The sequence below is a fragment of the Oratosquilla oratoria genome, chromosome 8 (genome assembly GCF_046742065.1).
Source record: "Oratosquilla oratoria isolate Oo_2021 chromosome 8, ASM4674206v1, whole genome shotgun sequence".
In the NCBI taxonomy this organism is placed as follows: domain Eukaryota; kingdom Metazoa; phylum Arthropoda; class Malacostraca; order Stomatopoda; family Squillidae; genus Oratosquilla; species Oratosquilla oratoria.
The window spans coordinates 58,687,574-58,702,717 of record NC_134784.1 but is presented as its reverse complement, the minus strand read 5'-3'; the positions used below and the strand labels follow the sequence as shown (position 1 = coordinate 58,702,717).

Here is a 15,144-nt window from a genome sequence, read left to right as displayed (position 1 = left end):
CTCCATTCTCTCTAAACTGGCTTCATCATATTTTCTATGGTTATCAAAATTCACGGGTGAAAGAGAACGAACGATTGAGCACTGACTTTTTATAATGCGATTATTATGACGCAACATCGCACGTCGGGCAGCTAACGCTGCCAGATGTGCGATGTGCCCTGGAGTGAAGAGGTTAAGGATAGAATGGGTGGGAGTGGTTTTTATGCCTTTGATTTTTAGCTACCCCCTTATATGGGAGAAAACACCTTTGGCATATGTATGGTACATGTATGTACAAAGATTTATCCAGCGATTTGTGACCATGGATGAGACTTGGGTTCACCATTTCCAGCCTGTGTTGAAAGAACAATCAAAACAATGGGAGCATCTTGGATCTCCAGCTCCAAAGAAGGCCAAGTCAGTGATCTCTGCAGGGAAGGCGAGGGCTTTAATTTTTTGGGATTCTGAGGGGGTGCTGTGCTACTGGTGGATTATCAGACAAAGGGTTAATCCATTACTGGACCATACTGTGCCAACTTTACAAGGCAGCTACGAGAGAAAATTAAGAAAATATGGCATGAAAAGCTATCATTAGGGGTGCTTTCCATCAGGACAATGCACCAGCACACAAATCCATCATGGCTCTTGCTGCCATACAAGATTGCAGCTTCCAGCTAGTTGAACATCTGCCATATTCACCTGATTTGGCCCCCTCAGACTACTATTTCCCAAGATGAAGAGCTCAGCAGTCAACATTTTGCCAGAGATAATAAAGTCATTGATGCCGTAGAGGTGTATTTGGAGGACCAAGACTCAAACTTCTACAAAGAGGGGATCCATAAACTCCATGACCATTGGAATAAGTGTTTAAACTTGCAAGGGGATTACATTGAAAAATAAATGTATCAATTTATTATGAAATAATTTTTTTAAAGTTATGTTGTAACAATATGCTTGAGGATGGAGACAAAGAAAATTATAGATATGCAGTTCTATGATAGAGCTTTTAACACCACTCATCCATCTCATATCACCCATACTGCCAACCAAACAAGAATGAAAAGAAGATATTATTCACTAAAATCTCTGGTAACTTACCATAAGTGCCAGATCCAGACCCTGACCCTGTATTCTGACTAAGTTTGCAGTATGATATTGTGACCTAGAAAGATATTTACACATATAAATTGTAATTAAAATTCATAACATCTGTTACACTCTTATTCCAATTATAACATAGATTGATTTGGTTTAATTTCAAACTCTCCCTCACTGATAGTGCCTCCATACAGAGCACTTTCTGAAGCAGAAAATTTAATGTTTTGCCCTTGGGAAGAGGGCTGGATTGGAAGGGGTTTGGAACCATACATACATACATACATATATATATATATATATATATATATATATATATATCTATATATATATATATATATATATATATATATATATATATATATACGACATCTTGACAGGCTGTGAGAGAGGCAGAGGGGAAAACACACCAATAGAACGAGAGTTTATTCTTTAACTAGTTTCGCATTATGGTGCTTCTTCAGAAAGAAGCACCATAGTGCGAAACTAGTTAAAGAATAAACTCTCATTCTATTTGTGTGTTTTCCCCTCTGCCTCTCTCACACACACACACACACACACATATATATATATATACCAATGGCTTTTTCCCCCCCTTACACATTAGTTAGAAAGAAGAAGAAAAAGGAGAAAGGAGAAGGAGAAGGAGGAGGAGGAAGAGGAGGAGAAGGAGGAAGAGGAGGAGGAGGAGAAGGAGGAGGAAGAGGAGGAGGAGGAGAAGGAGGAGGAAGAGGAGGAGAAGGAGAAGGAGAAGGACGAGGAGGAGGAGGAGGAGGAGGAGGAGGAGGAGGAGGAGGAGGAGGAGGAGGAGGAGGAGGAGGAGGAGGAGGAGGAGGAGGAGGAGGAGGAGGAGGAGACGATGAAGGACAGAAAGAGAAACACTCCCACCCATTCCATCCCCACATACTCCACTCCCATTCATCCCCTCCCTCCTTATCATCTTGGCTCTTCTTCATCTATACACATCCCTACATCCTGCCCACCTAAATAATGATAATATACGTAAATATTAATTTCAAAGACTGCTTTGTTAGGAGGTACCATCCTACCTGCAAACTACTCAAAATCTACAAAAACCTGTACCACACACTATACCACAAATACATATTCACACTTACATCACACGACAGTTTCTTCGAGACCAACCATCAAGCTCCTCACACTATCAAGCCCTCCCACCTGACACTGGCACCACATGAATTCCTCCCAAGAAGAGCAAGCACCACATTAGCATACGTGCATTTAGGTCACTTTCCACAACTAAAAATGCTTGGCTACATAAACAGCCCCATATGTCACAATTACACAAAAGATATAGAACACCTCATCCTATACTGCCCTACTCTAGCCATATTCAGAGAACACATTATTTCGTCCTTGAATGACTTGAAAGTCAATCCCCTGGCTGCTGTCAGATACCTGGGAGTTCTAGGTTTCATGCAACACATACCTAGTGCCACATTGATTGATCAACTTTGTATATATGCCTTTGCTTTTTTTAAGAATGTCCCCTTTGGGGCTACAGAGAGAAGGATGCCTAGTCCTATCCCCGTCCCATTTTTGTCGCCTTTTAAAAGTCAAATGGGAACATTTGGGTGAAAGTATTCTTTTCCCCCACCACAGTGTTCAGTGAAACAAGAAAATGAATATTCAGAGTAATACAGGACAGTAACAAGTGTGGGGACAGCATAATGGAGGGACAGTCACAGTATAATAAAGTATCATAATTTCTCAATAAATAGAAATTTCCTCAACCACAGACAAAATGATGTGTGACTCTGGTCCATAGGGGTGCCCCATACGGACCATAAAACCTCAGTTGCAGGCTACTGAGCAGCTTTTAGCCCCACAATAAACATGCAGCCAATACCCCAGAATGTCTAAAAAAGGGAGGTACAGTGATGGTGGACTGGCTGGCCCCTATGGACCAGAGCCACACATAATTTTGTCTGTGGTAGAGGAAATCTCTATTCATAGAGAAATTATGACACTTTATACTGCAAATGACCCTCTATTATGCTGTCCCCCAACTCTTGTTACTGTCCTGTACCATTTCTCTGAATATTCAATTTCTCATTTTACTGAACCCTGTGCATACATACATACATATACGAAAGGCTCTTTCCCCCTACACGAGGGGTAGCCAAAAAGAAAAAGGCATAGAAACAACTCCCACCCATTCCATTTCCTATATATTACACTCCCCTCCACCCTCCCTCTTATCTTAGCACCTCCTGGATGATGGGTCATCCCTGCATCCTGTCCACTGCCCTGGGTCAGAAGCAGTGTCACAAGATACAGTACATCCACAGCAAGGCCGCTTCATAAATTCAGCGACCCCCCCCTCTCCATCCCCTTCGGGCTGCATCAATTTTTTTTTTCATACATACTTCCTCAACCCCCATCCCCCACCCACTCCCCCTCATGCATCACAGCATCATCTATACACAACCCCTCTCCATTCACCCCTATCTTGTCCTCTCCCATCCTTCCTCCAGACATTCCTCTTTTGTAAAACCCCTTTCATTCCATCCATCCATCTCATCCTAGGACGCCCCCTCATATTCACTCCTTCCATCTCTGCCTTCCACACTTCTTTTACTAATCTTTCTTCACTCATTCTTTCCATGTGTCCAAACCATCCTAATACTCTTTCATCAACCCTATCTCGCAGTTCCCTTTCCACCCCTGTTCTCCTCCTCACCTCCTCATTTCTCACTCTATCCAGCCTAGTAACCCCCATCATACTTCTCAGACATTTCATCTCGAACACATTCAAACTCCTCCTCTCTTCCTCTCTCATGTTACATGTTTCTGCACCGTACAGTGCTGTTGGCACAATCACTCCTTCATATAACCTCCTCTTAGCATCCATTCCCAGGTGTCTATTTCTCATTACATTTTTCAATCCACCAAGGCATTTACTCGCTTCTCTCAATCTACATTCTACCTCCACCCCAACTCCTCCCTTTCCTGCCACATTCGCACCTGAGTATCTAAAACTATCCACTTCCTCCAGCCTTTCACCCTTAACCCCTTCCATACGGTGCCGCACACGTAGGCGTCATGGACTTAGATCTCGGTGGCAGCAGCCAATGCCAGCCGTACGACGTGTCGTAATAATACTCGCATCATAAAATGTAGTCACCGCTTATATCGACCGTTCTCTCTTCACCCGTGAATTTTGATAACCATAGAAAATGCGATTACAAAAGAATTAGAAAGAATGTCATTATGGAGGGGCGACTACAATAAATATAATCAACACGCCGATATGGCAGCCTCGCGAATACACTCGCTCCCCATGACGCCTACGTGTGCGGCCCCGTATGGAAGGGGTTAATGCTCACTTCCAGCCTGCTGTCACTCTCTCCCCTTGTACATCTCATCACCTTACTTTTGCCCACATTTATCTTCAGCTTCTTTCTTTCACCATCTTTGTTGTTGCTCTTTGTATTCTTTCTAATTTTCTTGTATTCTTTTTTGTACTGGGTGATCATATCAGCGCTGCAAATTCCAATTTTGGCCTTCAGTGTTTGTAATATTTTCTTAATCATTTCTTTACCCAGGTATTTAAAGGCCACCTCAACAAATTGTATGTTTCTCCGACTATTTTACTTCATGTTTATCTGAGGTAAAGGTGGGACTTTGTCAGGGATGTGTTATGTCGCCCTGGCTTTTCAATCTATACATGGATGGGGTGGTGCAAGAGGTGAATGCAAGGGTAATGAATCAGGGGTTGAAGATGGTTAAAAAAAAAAAGGGAGAAAAGTGGGAAATAAGCCAGTTGTTGTTTGCTGACGAGACTGCGCTTGTAACAGGATCAGAAGAGGGATTGAGAAAGTTAGTGACAGTTTGAGAAGGTATGTGAAAGATGGAAGCTGAAGATAAATGTGGGCAAAAGCAAGGTGATGAGATGTATAAAGCAAGAGAGTGGCAGCAGGCTGGAAGCGAGTATTAAGGGAGAGACTGGAGGAAGTGGATAGTTTTAGATACTTGGGTGTGAATGTGGCAGGAAAGGGAGGAGTGGAGGTGGAGGTAGAATGTAGATTGAGAGAAGCGAGTAAATGTCCTGATGGAATGTTCTGGTGTAATGAGAAATAGACATTTGGGAATGGATGCTAAGAGGAAGTAATATGAAGGGGTGATTGTGCCGACAGCACTGTACGGGGCAGAAACATGGAACATAAGAGAGGAAGAGTGACGGAGTTTGAATGTGTTTGAGATGAGGTGTCTGAGAAGTATGATAGGGGTTCAGCATGAGCACCTAATCTCAGTGAGACACACCTCAACACCCTTCAGACCATACTAAACAAAGCATTAAAAAGAATTACAGGTTGCACATAGACAACACCTACAGACCACCTACACTATGAAACAAAAGTCCTCAAGTCAAAGATCACCTTGACATAAGAGGCACACAAACACTTGCTGCAGCCTCCACAAACACAGCACACCCATTACACATAGCAGAACACCCACACACACCAAGTCATACAAAAGACCCAAATATCTATATCACACACAAATACTCTCTTCTCTTCCTCCAAAACCACCAAATTCCAGCCTCCGGGAACATATAACCACATCACTCTCCTCCATTGACAAACTAAAAGACAACACATTGCTGCATGCCAGACCCCCTGATATCCATCCCTCTGAATCCTCTCTCCCATGAAAAGACAGAGTCCACCTGGCCAGACTTCAATGTGGCCACCACACTTCACCCCCTACTATTCAACACATCATGGAAGACTGCATTATACACAATCCCACATGCAAACAACACAACATTCACTCTATACAGGATTGTGGGAAAACCCCATTTCAGTCATGGCATTCCTTGGGGAAACGGGACTGCTCAGACACAGTCTAGGGAACAACAACTGAGGATGAGATGGATGGGGTAAAAGGGGCACTGAGAAACATAGGGATGTCTGTTGAGGAAAGGAGAAGACAGAAGATAGGGGTGAATAGAGAATGGTTTTGTATGGATGATGTGATGTATGGAAGTGGGTGGTTAGGGGGGTTAGGGAGTGATTACATGTGTATGTTATTTTGATACAACACGAAGGGATTTCTCCCCATCTTCTCTTTTTCTGATGAGGGAACAAACAGGAAATTGCCTAATAAATGTAGTGGCCTTATTGTCAATGCTCTGTCTTGCTGCATTACTTCTGACCAAGGGCAGTGAACAAGATCATTTAATTCCATGCTACAAAGTAGTCTGTAAGGGGCACTATCCTTGCCTCCTGACAGGGGGGAAGTTTGTGATATTAAACCATATCATATTCATCGTCATATATAGACTGTGACCCACCTGCTTCCCATCAATAACAGGTGGACTTTGGACTAGTTTATTGTGCAGCTGCATTGAATCCATCACTGAGTTGAGCTCTATGTAGCACACTCCTCTGGATGTGTTAGTCAAGGAGTCCCTCCCAATTCGCACTGATCGGATGGGCAGATCACTTCCTGCATGCTGAATGCCTTGAAGAACACTCTCTTCCGTGGACAGGATGTCTAAACCACGCATTAGTAGAGCTGAAAAATGAAAAATAGTTTATTTTCTACTCACCATTTAGCAATACAATGAAACAAGTCTATTGAATCATTCCGAAGCTATTTACAACTTGAAACAAAGATTTCACCAAAGAAAAGACATGCCAAAAGGCTTTTCTCCCTTTGGGGAGGTGGTAGTTAACCCATACACCCATTACACATTTATTGAATGCCCATTAGTCACTCTTCCCAATTTAGCACCTTGTCAATGAAGGGTCATTCCTCTCCCTTGCCATAAAACTTGGGTCCAAGTCAATCAAGTGGCAATTCAACATAAGAACACAATATCCAGAGCTGGTTTACCCCCACTGCTTTGATACATGGTGACAACAACTACTCGTTAATTTGAAATACGAGTAATTTATGGAGCACAAAGGAACATTCCTTCAGATGCATAATCTCTCCATCTTTAATTTTCTATTCACCATTTTTTGCACATCTTGCATCTTCTAACATTCAGTCTATTCAATTCTACTTTGCACATTTTTTTTACCTTTTTTCACTCGCTTTCCATAAAAGAAGTTATATAAACAATATAAGGAAGTTGATACACTAAAACTTCATTTTTTTTTTTTTAAAGATTAAAAAACATACGAGAGGTACAAAGTAAAGAGAAGGGAAGTTAAGCATTAGATAAAGGAAGCAAAGAGGAGAGCAGATGTGAAATGGGGTAAGAATATGACAGAAAATTTTGAAAGTAATACTGTTTAATGTTTTGGAAAGAAATTAAAAGAGGAAGAGGAGGCGAATCAAGTAGAGAAGGAAAGCTAAAAGGTGAAGATGGAGAGTTTATAATGGAAGAGAAGGCAGTGAGAGGAAGGTGGGCAGAGTATTTTAGGGAGTTGCTAAATGTGAAGGGGAATTGGGAGGGAAAGGTAGTTGCAGTGGGAAGCACTAAGAAAATGAGAGTGATGAGTGAGGAAAATTGAGGAGAAATAGGGAAAGATGAAGTAAAAGCAGCTGTTAAGATGATGAGAGCAGGTAAGGCACCTAGGTTGGATGGATGCCATGCCAGACTGTCTGAAGAAAGGCAGTACAGTTATGGTGCACTGGCTGGTAAGGTCATTTAATGTTTGTTTAATAGAGGGCAGTGTGCTGGAGGATAGAGGAGTGCCTGTATAGTTCCTCTTTACAAGGGAAAGGGGGACAAGTGTGAGTGTAGTAGTTTCAGAGGGATCAGCTTGTTGAGTGTAGTTGGGTAGGCTTATGGGAGGGTCTTGATTGAGAGGATAAGGGGAGGAACAGAGGAAGTAATTGGTGAGGAACAGTGTGGTTTTAGGACAGGTAGGGGTTGTGTAGATCAGATTTTTGTGGTAAGACAGATATGTGAGAAAGCTATAGGAAAATATAAGGATGTTTTATGGGCTTTTATGGATCTGGAAAAGGCTTATGACAGGGTAGACAGGAAGTCACTGTGGGAGGTACTGCAGATATCGCTTGTTTGCGAAAACGTCATCATAACTCAAAAAACTGAATTTTTGAGTTATCTATACAGACATATTCATCTTCAAACACGGATTTTTTTTTGTAACAGTGTCATACCTGTAGCTCAAAAATTGACCGCTAGGGAGTGCTAAATGTCCCAATGACATAACCTTACATGTTTCAACTTGTTCCAACAAATATTTTAGACTTAGTAAAGATTATGATTGTTTCAACTTCTATAAACTTTAGAGGCGTATTTGATGCTCCAAAAAATGTTCCACCTATGGTGTTTGAGGGCTTTTTATAATATTGAGAGCGTTTTGAAACTTTAAAATGCCTCTCCTGAAAAATTCGATATTTTGAGTAATGACGACGTTTTCGCAAACAATCGATATATGGGATAGAAGGAGAGCTGTTGGGAGTAGTCAAGAGTTTTTACAAGAGTAGTAGAGCTTGTGTTAGGATTAGACATGGAGAGAGTGAATGGTTTGAGGTAAAGGTGGGACTTCGTCTGGGATGTGTTATGTTGCCCTGGCTGTTTCATACACCAGAATCGCCCAAATTACATCCCAAAGGCTGATCTTATACACCAAGTTACCCCTGAAAAATTGCTGCCAGGGTTGCCAGTTTGGTAAATAACAAAACTTAGGTGTCTTTTATAGCCAATGGATAGGGCTACTTGGTCATTACCACAGATAATGCCTATTCTTGGCAAATTTTTTAATTTGCAGCATACATCGTATTCCACTGACGCTGTAGGGGTTAATATATTTAAAGTGAAAGAGAACAAATAATAAAGCTCTGACTTTATATTTCACAATGCATTGTTATGTATCACTGAATCATCATACATCAGGCAACTGATGCTGTGCTGAAGAATTTGACTTGCATTGAAGAGGTTAACATGAACGAATGTGTGGCATTGGTCTGTAATATGCCCTAAATCAGTCCCTTCAATAGTATGGGGAAATATACAATATGAAATTAGATACATACTGTTGGTGGGGTATGTGCAAACTTCATCACTTCCCTCATTTCCAGCCTCAGATTCATGACGAGGGGCAGAACACTTGAAGCAGGAATCACGCCTCTTGAAATTGTGCGCACCACACTGTAAAGACATCCAAATGCTTTTACTTTTTACATATCCAAATTAACTTTACAATATTATCAATAACATCATGCTAGAATAGATTTGGAAGGGACCAATGATGGGTACCTGCAAGCAATGGTCCTGTGAGACAACTTCAGAAAGAACCATCTAACTTAACAACTGGTGACTGCTCCCCTTCTACTACTTCCTGTTTACCCTGTCATATGCCTTTTCCAGATATATATATATATATATATAAAATAAAAAAATAAAAATCCTTACCTTTTCCTATAGCTTTCTCACATATCTGTCTCACCACAAAGATCTGACCTACACAACCCCAACCTGTCCTAAACCCGCACTGTTCCTCACCAATTACTTCCTCTGTTCCTCTCCTAATCCTCTCAATCAAGACCCTCCCATAAGCCTTCCCAACTACACTAAACAAGCTAATCCCTCTGAAACTACTACTCACACTTGTCCCCTTTTCCTTTGTAAAGTGGAACTATACAGGCCCTCCTCCAGTCCTCCGGCACTCTCCCTCTCTCCAGCAAACATTAAATAACCTCACTCATCACTCTCATTTTCTTACCGATTCCTTTCCCGTTTCACATTTAGCAGCTCCCTAAAATACTCTGCCTACCTTCCTCTCACTGCCTTGTCTTCCATTATCATCTCTCCATCTGCACCTTTTACCTTTTCTTCTCTACTTGATTCGCCTCCTCTTCCTCTAATTTCTTTCCAAAACTTCTTTTTATTACTTTCAAAATTTTCTGTCATACTCTTACCCCATTTCACATCTACTCTCCTCTTTCCTTCCTTTATTTTATGCTTAACTTCCCTTCTCTTTACTTTGTACCTCTCATATGATTCCCACGTCCAAATTTGTAGCCAATATATGAAAGCCTGCTTCTCTTCTACACCCTTCTTTGCTTCCTCATCCCACCACTCACTACCCTTCATTCTATTTCCTCCTGCCCTCCTTGTTCCACACACCATCTTTGCACACCTTATGACTCCCTCCTTGAAACATCCCCATTCCTCTTCCACTCCTCGTTCTACTCTATCCTTTACTCCCTCCCACTCCTCTCATAGCTTCTTCTAATACTCCTCCTTTTCTTTCTCATTTAAGAAGTTTACTCTAAACACCTCCCTACCTTCTGCCCTTTTCCTCTTTCTCCACCTATTCCCCACTCTCAATTTACCTTCCACCAGAAAATGATCTGATATTCCCCCACTCTCTTCCCTTAGAACATGTACATCCTTAACTCTTCCTACCATACTCCTGATCACTATATAGTCCATTAATGCTCTATCTGCCACCCTTCCATCCACCACCCTCTCCCATGTGCACTTATGCATGAGTTTCTTCTGAAACACTGTATTTGCTATCATCAACTTTCTTTCAAGACAATTTTTACCTGGAACTCCATACTTCCCAACTACTCCATCTATTGGTTTGTTTCCTACCCTAGCATTAAGGTCTCCCAATACAACTACATTGACATTTCTCCCTAATCCCCTAATCTACATTCTTCTCACTACCAGGTCCATACGCACTTACATAAACCCTCATCTCCCTTCCCAGCTTCACAATTTGCAAGAACAATTATCACTAATCCTTACCTTTATACAAAACCAATCTTGTGAAGCTTTTGCATGCCTTTCTGACGATTCTTTGGGTATAGAATACTGGAGGGTTGCCCTATACATATCCTGCAGGATAAGGACGCCCTGCAACACCCAGTAAATCCTATATTAGTACCAAATGGAAGTGGAGTATATTACAGGAATTTGGGTCAGACTACAGCTTTCCTTCGTTAATGTGCACCACCAGGAAACTTGAGTCTACAGGATCAAAGCCAGGAGTCCATGCATGCCAAGTCCTCCTATGTTACATGCTACACACAACTTCAAGTCCTTATTCATAAAGAATGGCAGCACTAAAATCCCATGACTCAAGTTTGCTTTGCTACCAAATATGGTGGGCCAGAAAGCTGCGAGTCATGCCCACAACTAAGTGTGCCAAAACCCTGGCACTGAGAACCCTTTGGTGAGGAGGCTGTTGTTGTAGTTGTGGTTGTGGTTGGAGCTGCAGATGATGATACTGGTGCTGGTAGGTTTGAATGTCACGAGACCTCACGGGAGAATCCCGGACAATATCGAAATCTATTTAAGCGTACACTGAAACTTGATTCAGTTCTGAGGGGCTTATTGTTCATTGATGATAAAGCATGCTCACTAAGGGACTTATTCAAGGGAAGCTTGGCTGAAAGGAAGTCCACCTTTCTCTTAGGTGTTCTCTATACTTGAATTTTAATTTATGCTATCAAATGGGTTCAATGCAGCCAGGAGTGTCATGAAAAACAAATGAGAAGAAATGTAACAATAATAATAATAAGTCAACAAAAACACTTAATCAATCAAAGGTGGTCTTGATCTCAAAGCTCCTAACACATGCTCTATGTTGTGTTACTTAGAAAGCAAAGTTCACAGGTACTTTTTTCCTCTCCAATAATTATTATTATTATTTTTTTTTTCAGCAAATGCAGTCCTCTTGAGTATTTTAGGCAATATTCAACTTAACTACTAAAATGATGTGACTAAAGCATTCACTCTTTCTTTCATTCAGACATGGGGAGAGATATCATGCAATAGGATTACAAGGCAAATTTGGGGCAATCCAGAACTGACTCAATGACATTAAGACAGAATGTGGGTAAGATAAGATTGAGTTCTCAACAGCATAGAAAAGGATAGGTACTCTTTTATCTTAAATACACTTTCTCAATGACATTAAGATAGGAGGAGGTTAAGACAAGATCTGGGTTCTCAATAGTATGGAAAAGGAAACAAGAAACCTTATCTTAATGTTCCAATCACACCCACGCACAAAATTATATATCAATGTCAAACCAGTGACATATCTAACTGACAGCAGTACAAAATATGATCAAGGTATGGAAGCAAGATTGATAAGGAACCAGTTGGCATTGACTTTAAGGAGGTATAAACCCAGTGTTACAGGCAGATGACGGTTGGTGTTGAATCCCCCCCCCCCATGCAGCCTCTACCATGCCAGCAGCAGCAGTGGTGGGAGCAAGGAGGTATGGGGGATGGGGAGTAGGGGACCTCCACCAGAGCCACCATGGGCCGTCTGGCTTGGGCCGGGTTGGGGCCGCGTGATACCTGTTTGGCTTCCATCCAACGAGTGGCGTCATGTACCGTCGTAAACTCCACGAACGCAAAGCCTCTTGATGCACCTAGATGTAAGAACACACACAAGCACGTGTTAATGGGGTCGCTCAGTGATGGCGGCGAGGGCATAGGAAAACCACCTCGCACTAGGGCCACCAGGCCAGCAGCCATCACCTGCACTACCTTGCTGCTCATCGCCTTTGCACAATCTAAAATTTGTGGACATTGACTTAAATTAAAACTGAATAGGTCACAAAGGGTATCTCTCAAACAAAACATCATCAGCTACCGTGACACTCAATCTCCCGCTGAAATGCAAAACATTAACAGTGATGACACGCAATACATTCTGTATATCAATGGACAAAATAAGATCAGGTCTGAAAGGTCGGTGAATGTGCATTATAATTGGATATCAAGTGTATACAAAAGCTATGACAATTCAATCCCATTCCTCTATACCATACCATGACAGATATTGGCAATATTGACAATTAACCAGGTAAGTAAACAATGTGTGACAGTAGTTTAAATCAAATTCTTCTTATATTTCTTTCCTGGCTTCTATACTATCTACCTTACCAATAGGCAACATGTACTTACCACATATAAAAATCAATAATAAACTTGCCCGGCTCTCCATCCCCTCACTAGAAGAGGGGCCAATAATCTGTAAGAATCTCTTAATAGCCTTACACTGGCCCTTGTGACCTTGTTTCTTACAGCAATGAGCAACAAGGCAGGCAGGTAATAAAGATGGGAACCAAAAATTTGTTTAAATTAACGAAAAAAGGAAAAAAGAGTAGGAGACAAGAGGATCCCAAGGAACAACACTTTACCTGATTCTTTTTTCCGCACTAGCCTAATGTCCTTGGGCATCAAATTACAGGCCAGTATGTCTGCACGAATCTAAAATGAACGAAATACCACACTTAACAAGTGATACCCCTACATTATCTAAAGGAATACAATTTCAAAGGGTATAATTAAATTCACATTACCAATATGTAAAACCAAAGTTCTTAGTACTTACATCATTTTCTGTGATGTGCTGTGCAAGTCCACGCACCATTATAGTATTATTTGGGGGTTGTGTCTTGTAATCACTGCCACCACTACTACCACCATGGTCATCATCATATCCCCTTAGAGAGAACACAAAAGAAAAGCCTTCCAATGAACACGTGCTCAAAAGAAAGTAGTGGAATTGTATAATCACAGGAAATAAATTCACTTGTATTTGAAAATCCAGATCAATCAATTTGTTGCCCCAGATCTCTTACTGAAGACCCACACCTCCCAGGTATAAGGAAACTGCCACAAAACTGGCTTATAAGTCACTCAAGGAAAAGACATTGTGTCATTTGGTTAAGGCTTGGGTGGGGCTATGTAGGATGTGGTGTTCAGTGGTTTCTGAGTGGTGATTGCACTTGGGGAAATTTATTTCTGTGGCCAGAACTATTCTGTATTGGTACTGTTTTAAAGCTGGTTGGGGGCCTTAACATAAGTCATGCTAGAGTAGTTCTTGCTTGTCATGGGAGGGATTCTCTTTAGGGATGATGTCAGGAGTTCATTGGAGTAGGGAGATGGTGGTTGGTCCTGGAGCCCTGTCTTATGTGCACATGTTTTTGGATATGCTGTAAGGTGCACTGTACAAGTTATTTTGGTGGAAGCATACTTAACACACAAATAGTGGGCCTAACTGGAAACAAAATACAACTTCCCTGCAAAGTCAAGAGCATATTTTCACTCGTCATCCATTTGTTGTCCCTGCCCACTGGTTTGGTCAGACAATATAGCAAGATGCAGTATCTCCACAACAGAGCCTGACAAAGCTGGTTTACCACCACTAATAGTAAAAGAGGTATGGAAGGCAGATGTGGAGGGAGTGAACATGAAGGGACGTCCTAGGATGAGGTGGATGGATGGGGTGAAGGGGGCTTTGGGGAAGAGGGGAATGTCTGTTGAGGACAGGAGAGGACAGAAGACAGGGGTGAATGGAGAATGGTTGTATAAGGAGGAGGATGTGATGCATGAGGTGGAATGGGCGGGGAGATGGGGTGTGAGGTAGTATGTGTGAGCAATTTTTGACGCAGCCTGAAGGGATTTCTTCCCGTCTTCTCCTTTATGCATGGGGGGGACGGAGAGGGGGGGGTCACCGATTTATTGAAGCGGCCTTGCTGTGGATGCACTGTGTCTTGCAACACTGCTTCTGACCCAGGGCAGTGGACAAGGTGCAGGGATGACCCGTCCTCCAGGAGGTGCTAAGGTGATAGGGAGAGTGGAGGGGTGTGGAGTGTATTCAGGGATGGAATGGGTGGGAATGATTTTATGCCTTTCGCTTTTTGGCTACCTCCCTTGTAAGGGGGAAAAAGCCTTGGTATATATATTTGGTGCTGACAAACAGAACTGCCTCTAACATAAATTTCTCCATTCACTAACAACCACTCTCCTGCACAGTAGGCATTCCTCCTGCATCCATGCCCTTTTTCACTCCATCCATTAACCTCATTCTTGGTCTTTCCCTAAAGTCTACTCCCTTCTTATCTACCTTCCATCCTGTTTCTGCTAGTCTTTCTTCATTCATTATTTCCTCATGCAACAACCATCCCAGTAATCTTTTACCAACCCTATCTGCCAACTCTCTTTATACACACCACTGCTCAACCTCTTCATTTTTCAATCTAACCATTCTCATACAATACTCGCTTCTACTCTACTGCCATCCTCTCCCCTTGTACATCTCATCACCTTACTTTTACCCACATTTATCTTCAACTTACTTCCTTCGC

At 41.9% G+C, this 15,144-nt stretch overlaps 1 protein-coding gene across 7 annotated transcripts in view; it reads right to left on the bottom strand.

The window, feature by feature from the left end:
- LOC143027757 (RNA-binding protein 5-like) overlaps nt 1-15,144 on the bottom strand; it is an 87,798-nt gene that overhangs the window by 34,708 nt on the left and 37,946 nt on the right. For 6 of the 7 annotated variants that reach the window (XM_076189281.1, XM_076189278.1, XM_076189277.1 and 3 more), the window contains 7 exons: nt 13,386-13,497; nt 13,192-13,261; nt 12,344-12,417; nt 10,781-10,888; nt 9,058-9,172; nt 6,395-6,618; nt 1,078-1,141 (listed from right to left, as the gene is read on the bottom strand). In XM_076189281.1, the coding sequence (XP_076045396.1) occupies nt 1,078-1,141; nt 6,395-6,618; nt 9,058-9,172; nt 10,781-10,888; nt 12,344-12,417; nt 13,192-13,261; nt 13,386-13,497 (767 nt within the window). The remainder of the gene's footprint in view (nt 1-1,077; nt 1,142-6,394; nt 6,619-9,057; nt 9,173-10,780; nt 10,889-12,343; nt 12,418-13,191; nt 13,262-13,385; nt 13,498-15,144) is intronic. The other variant, XM_076189280.1, reaches the window with a different exon arrangement.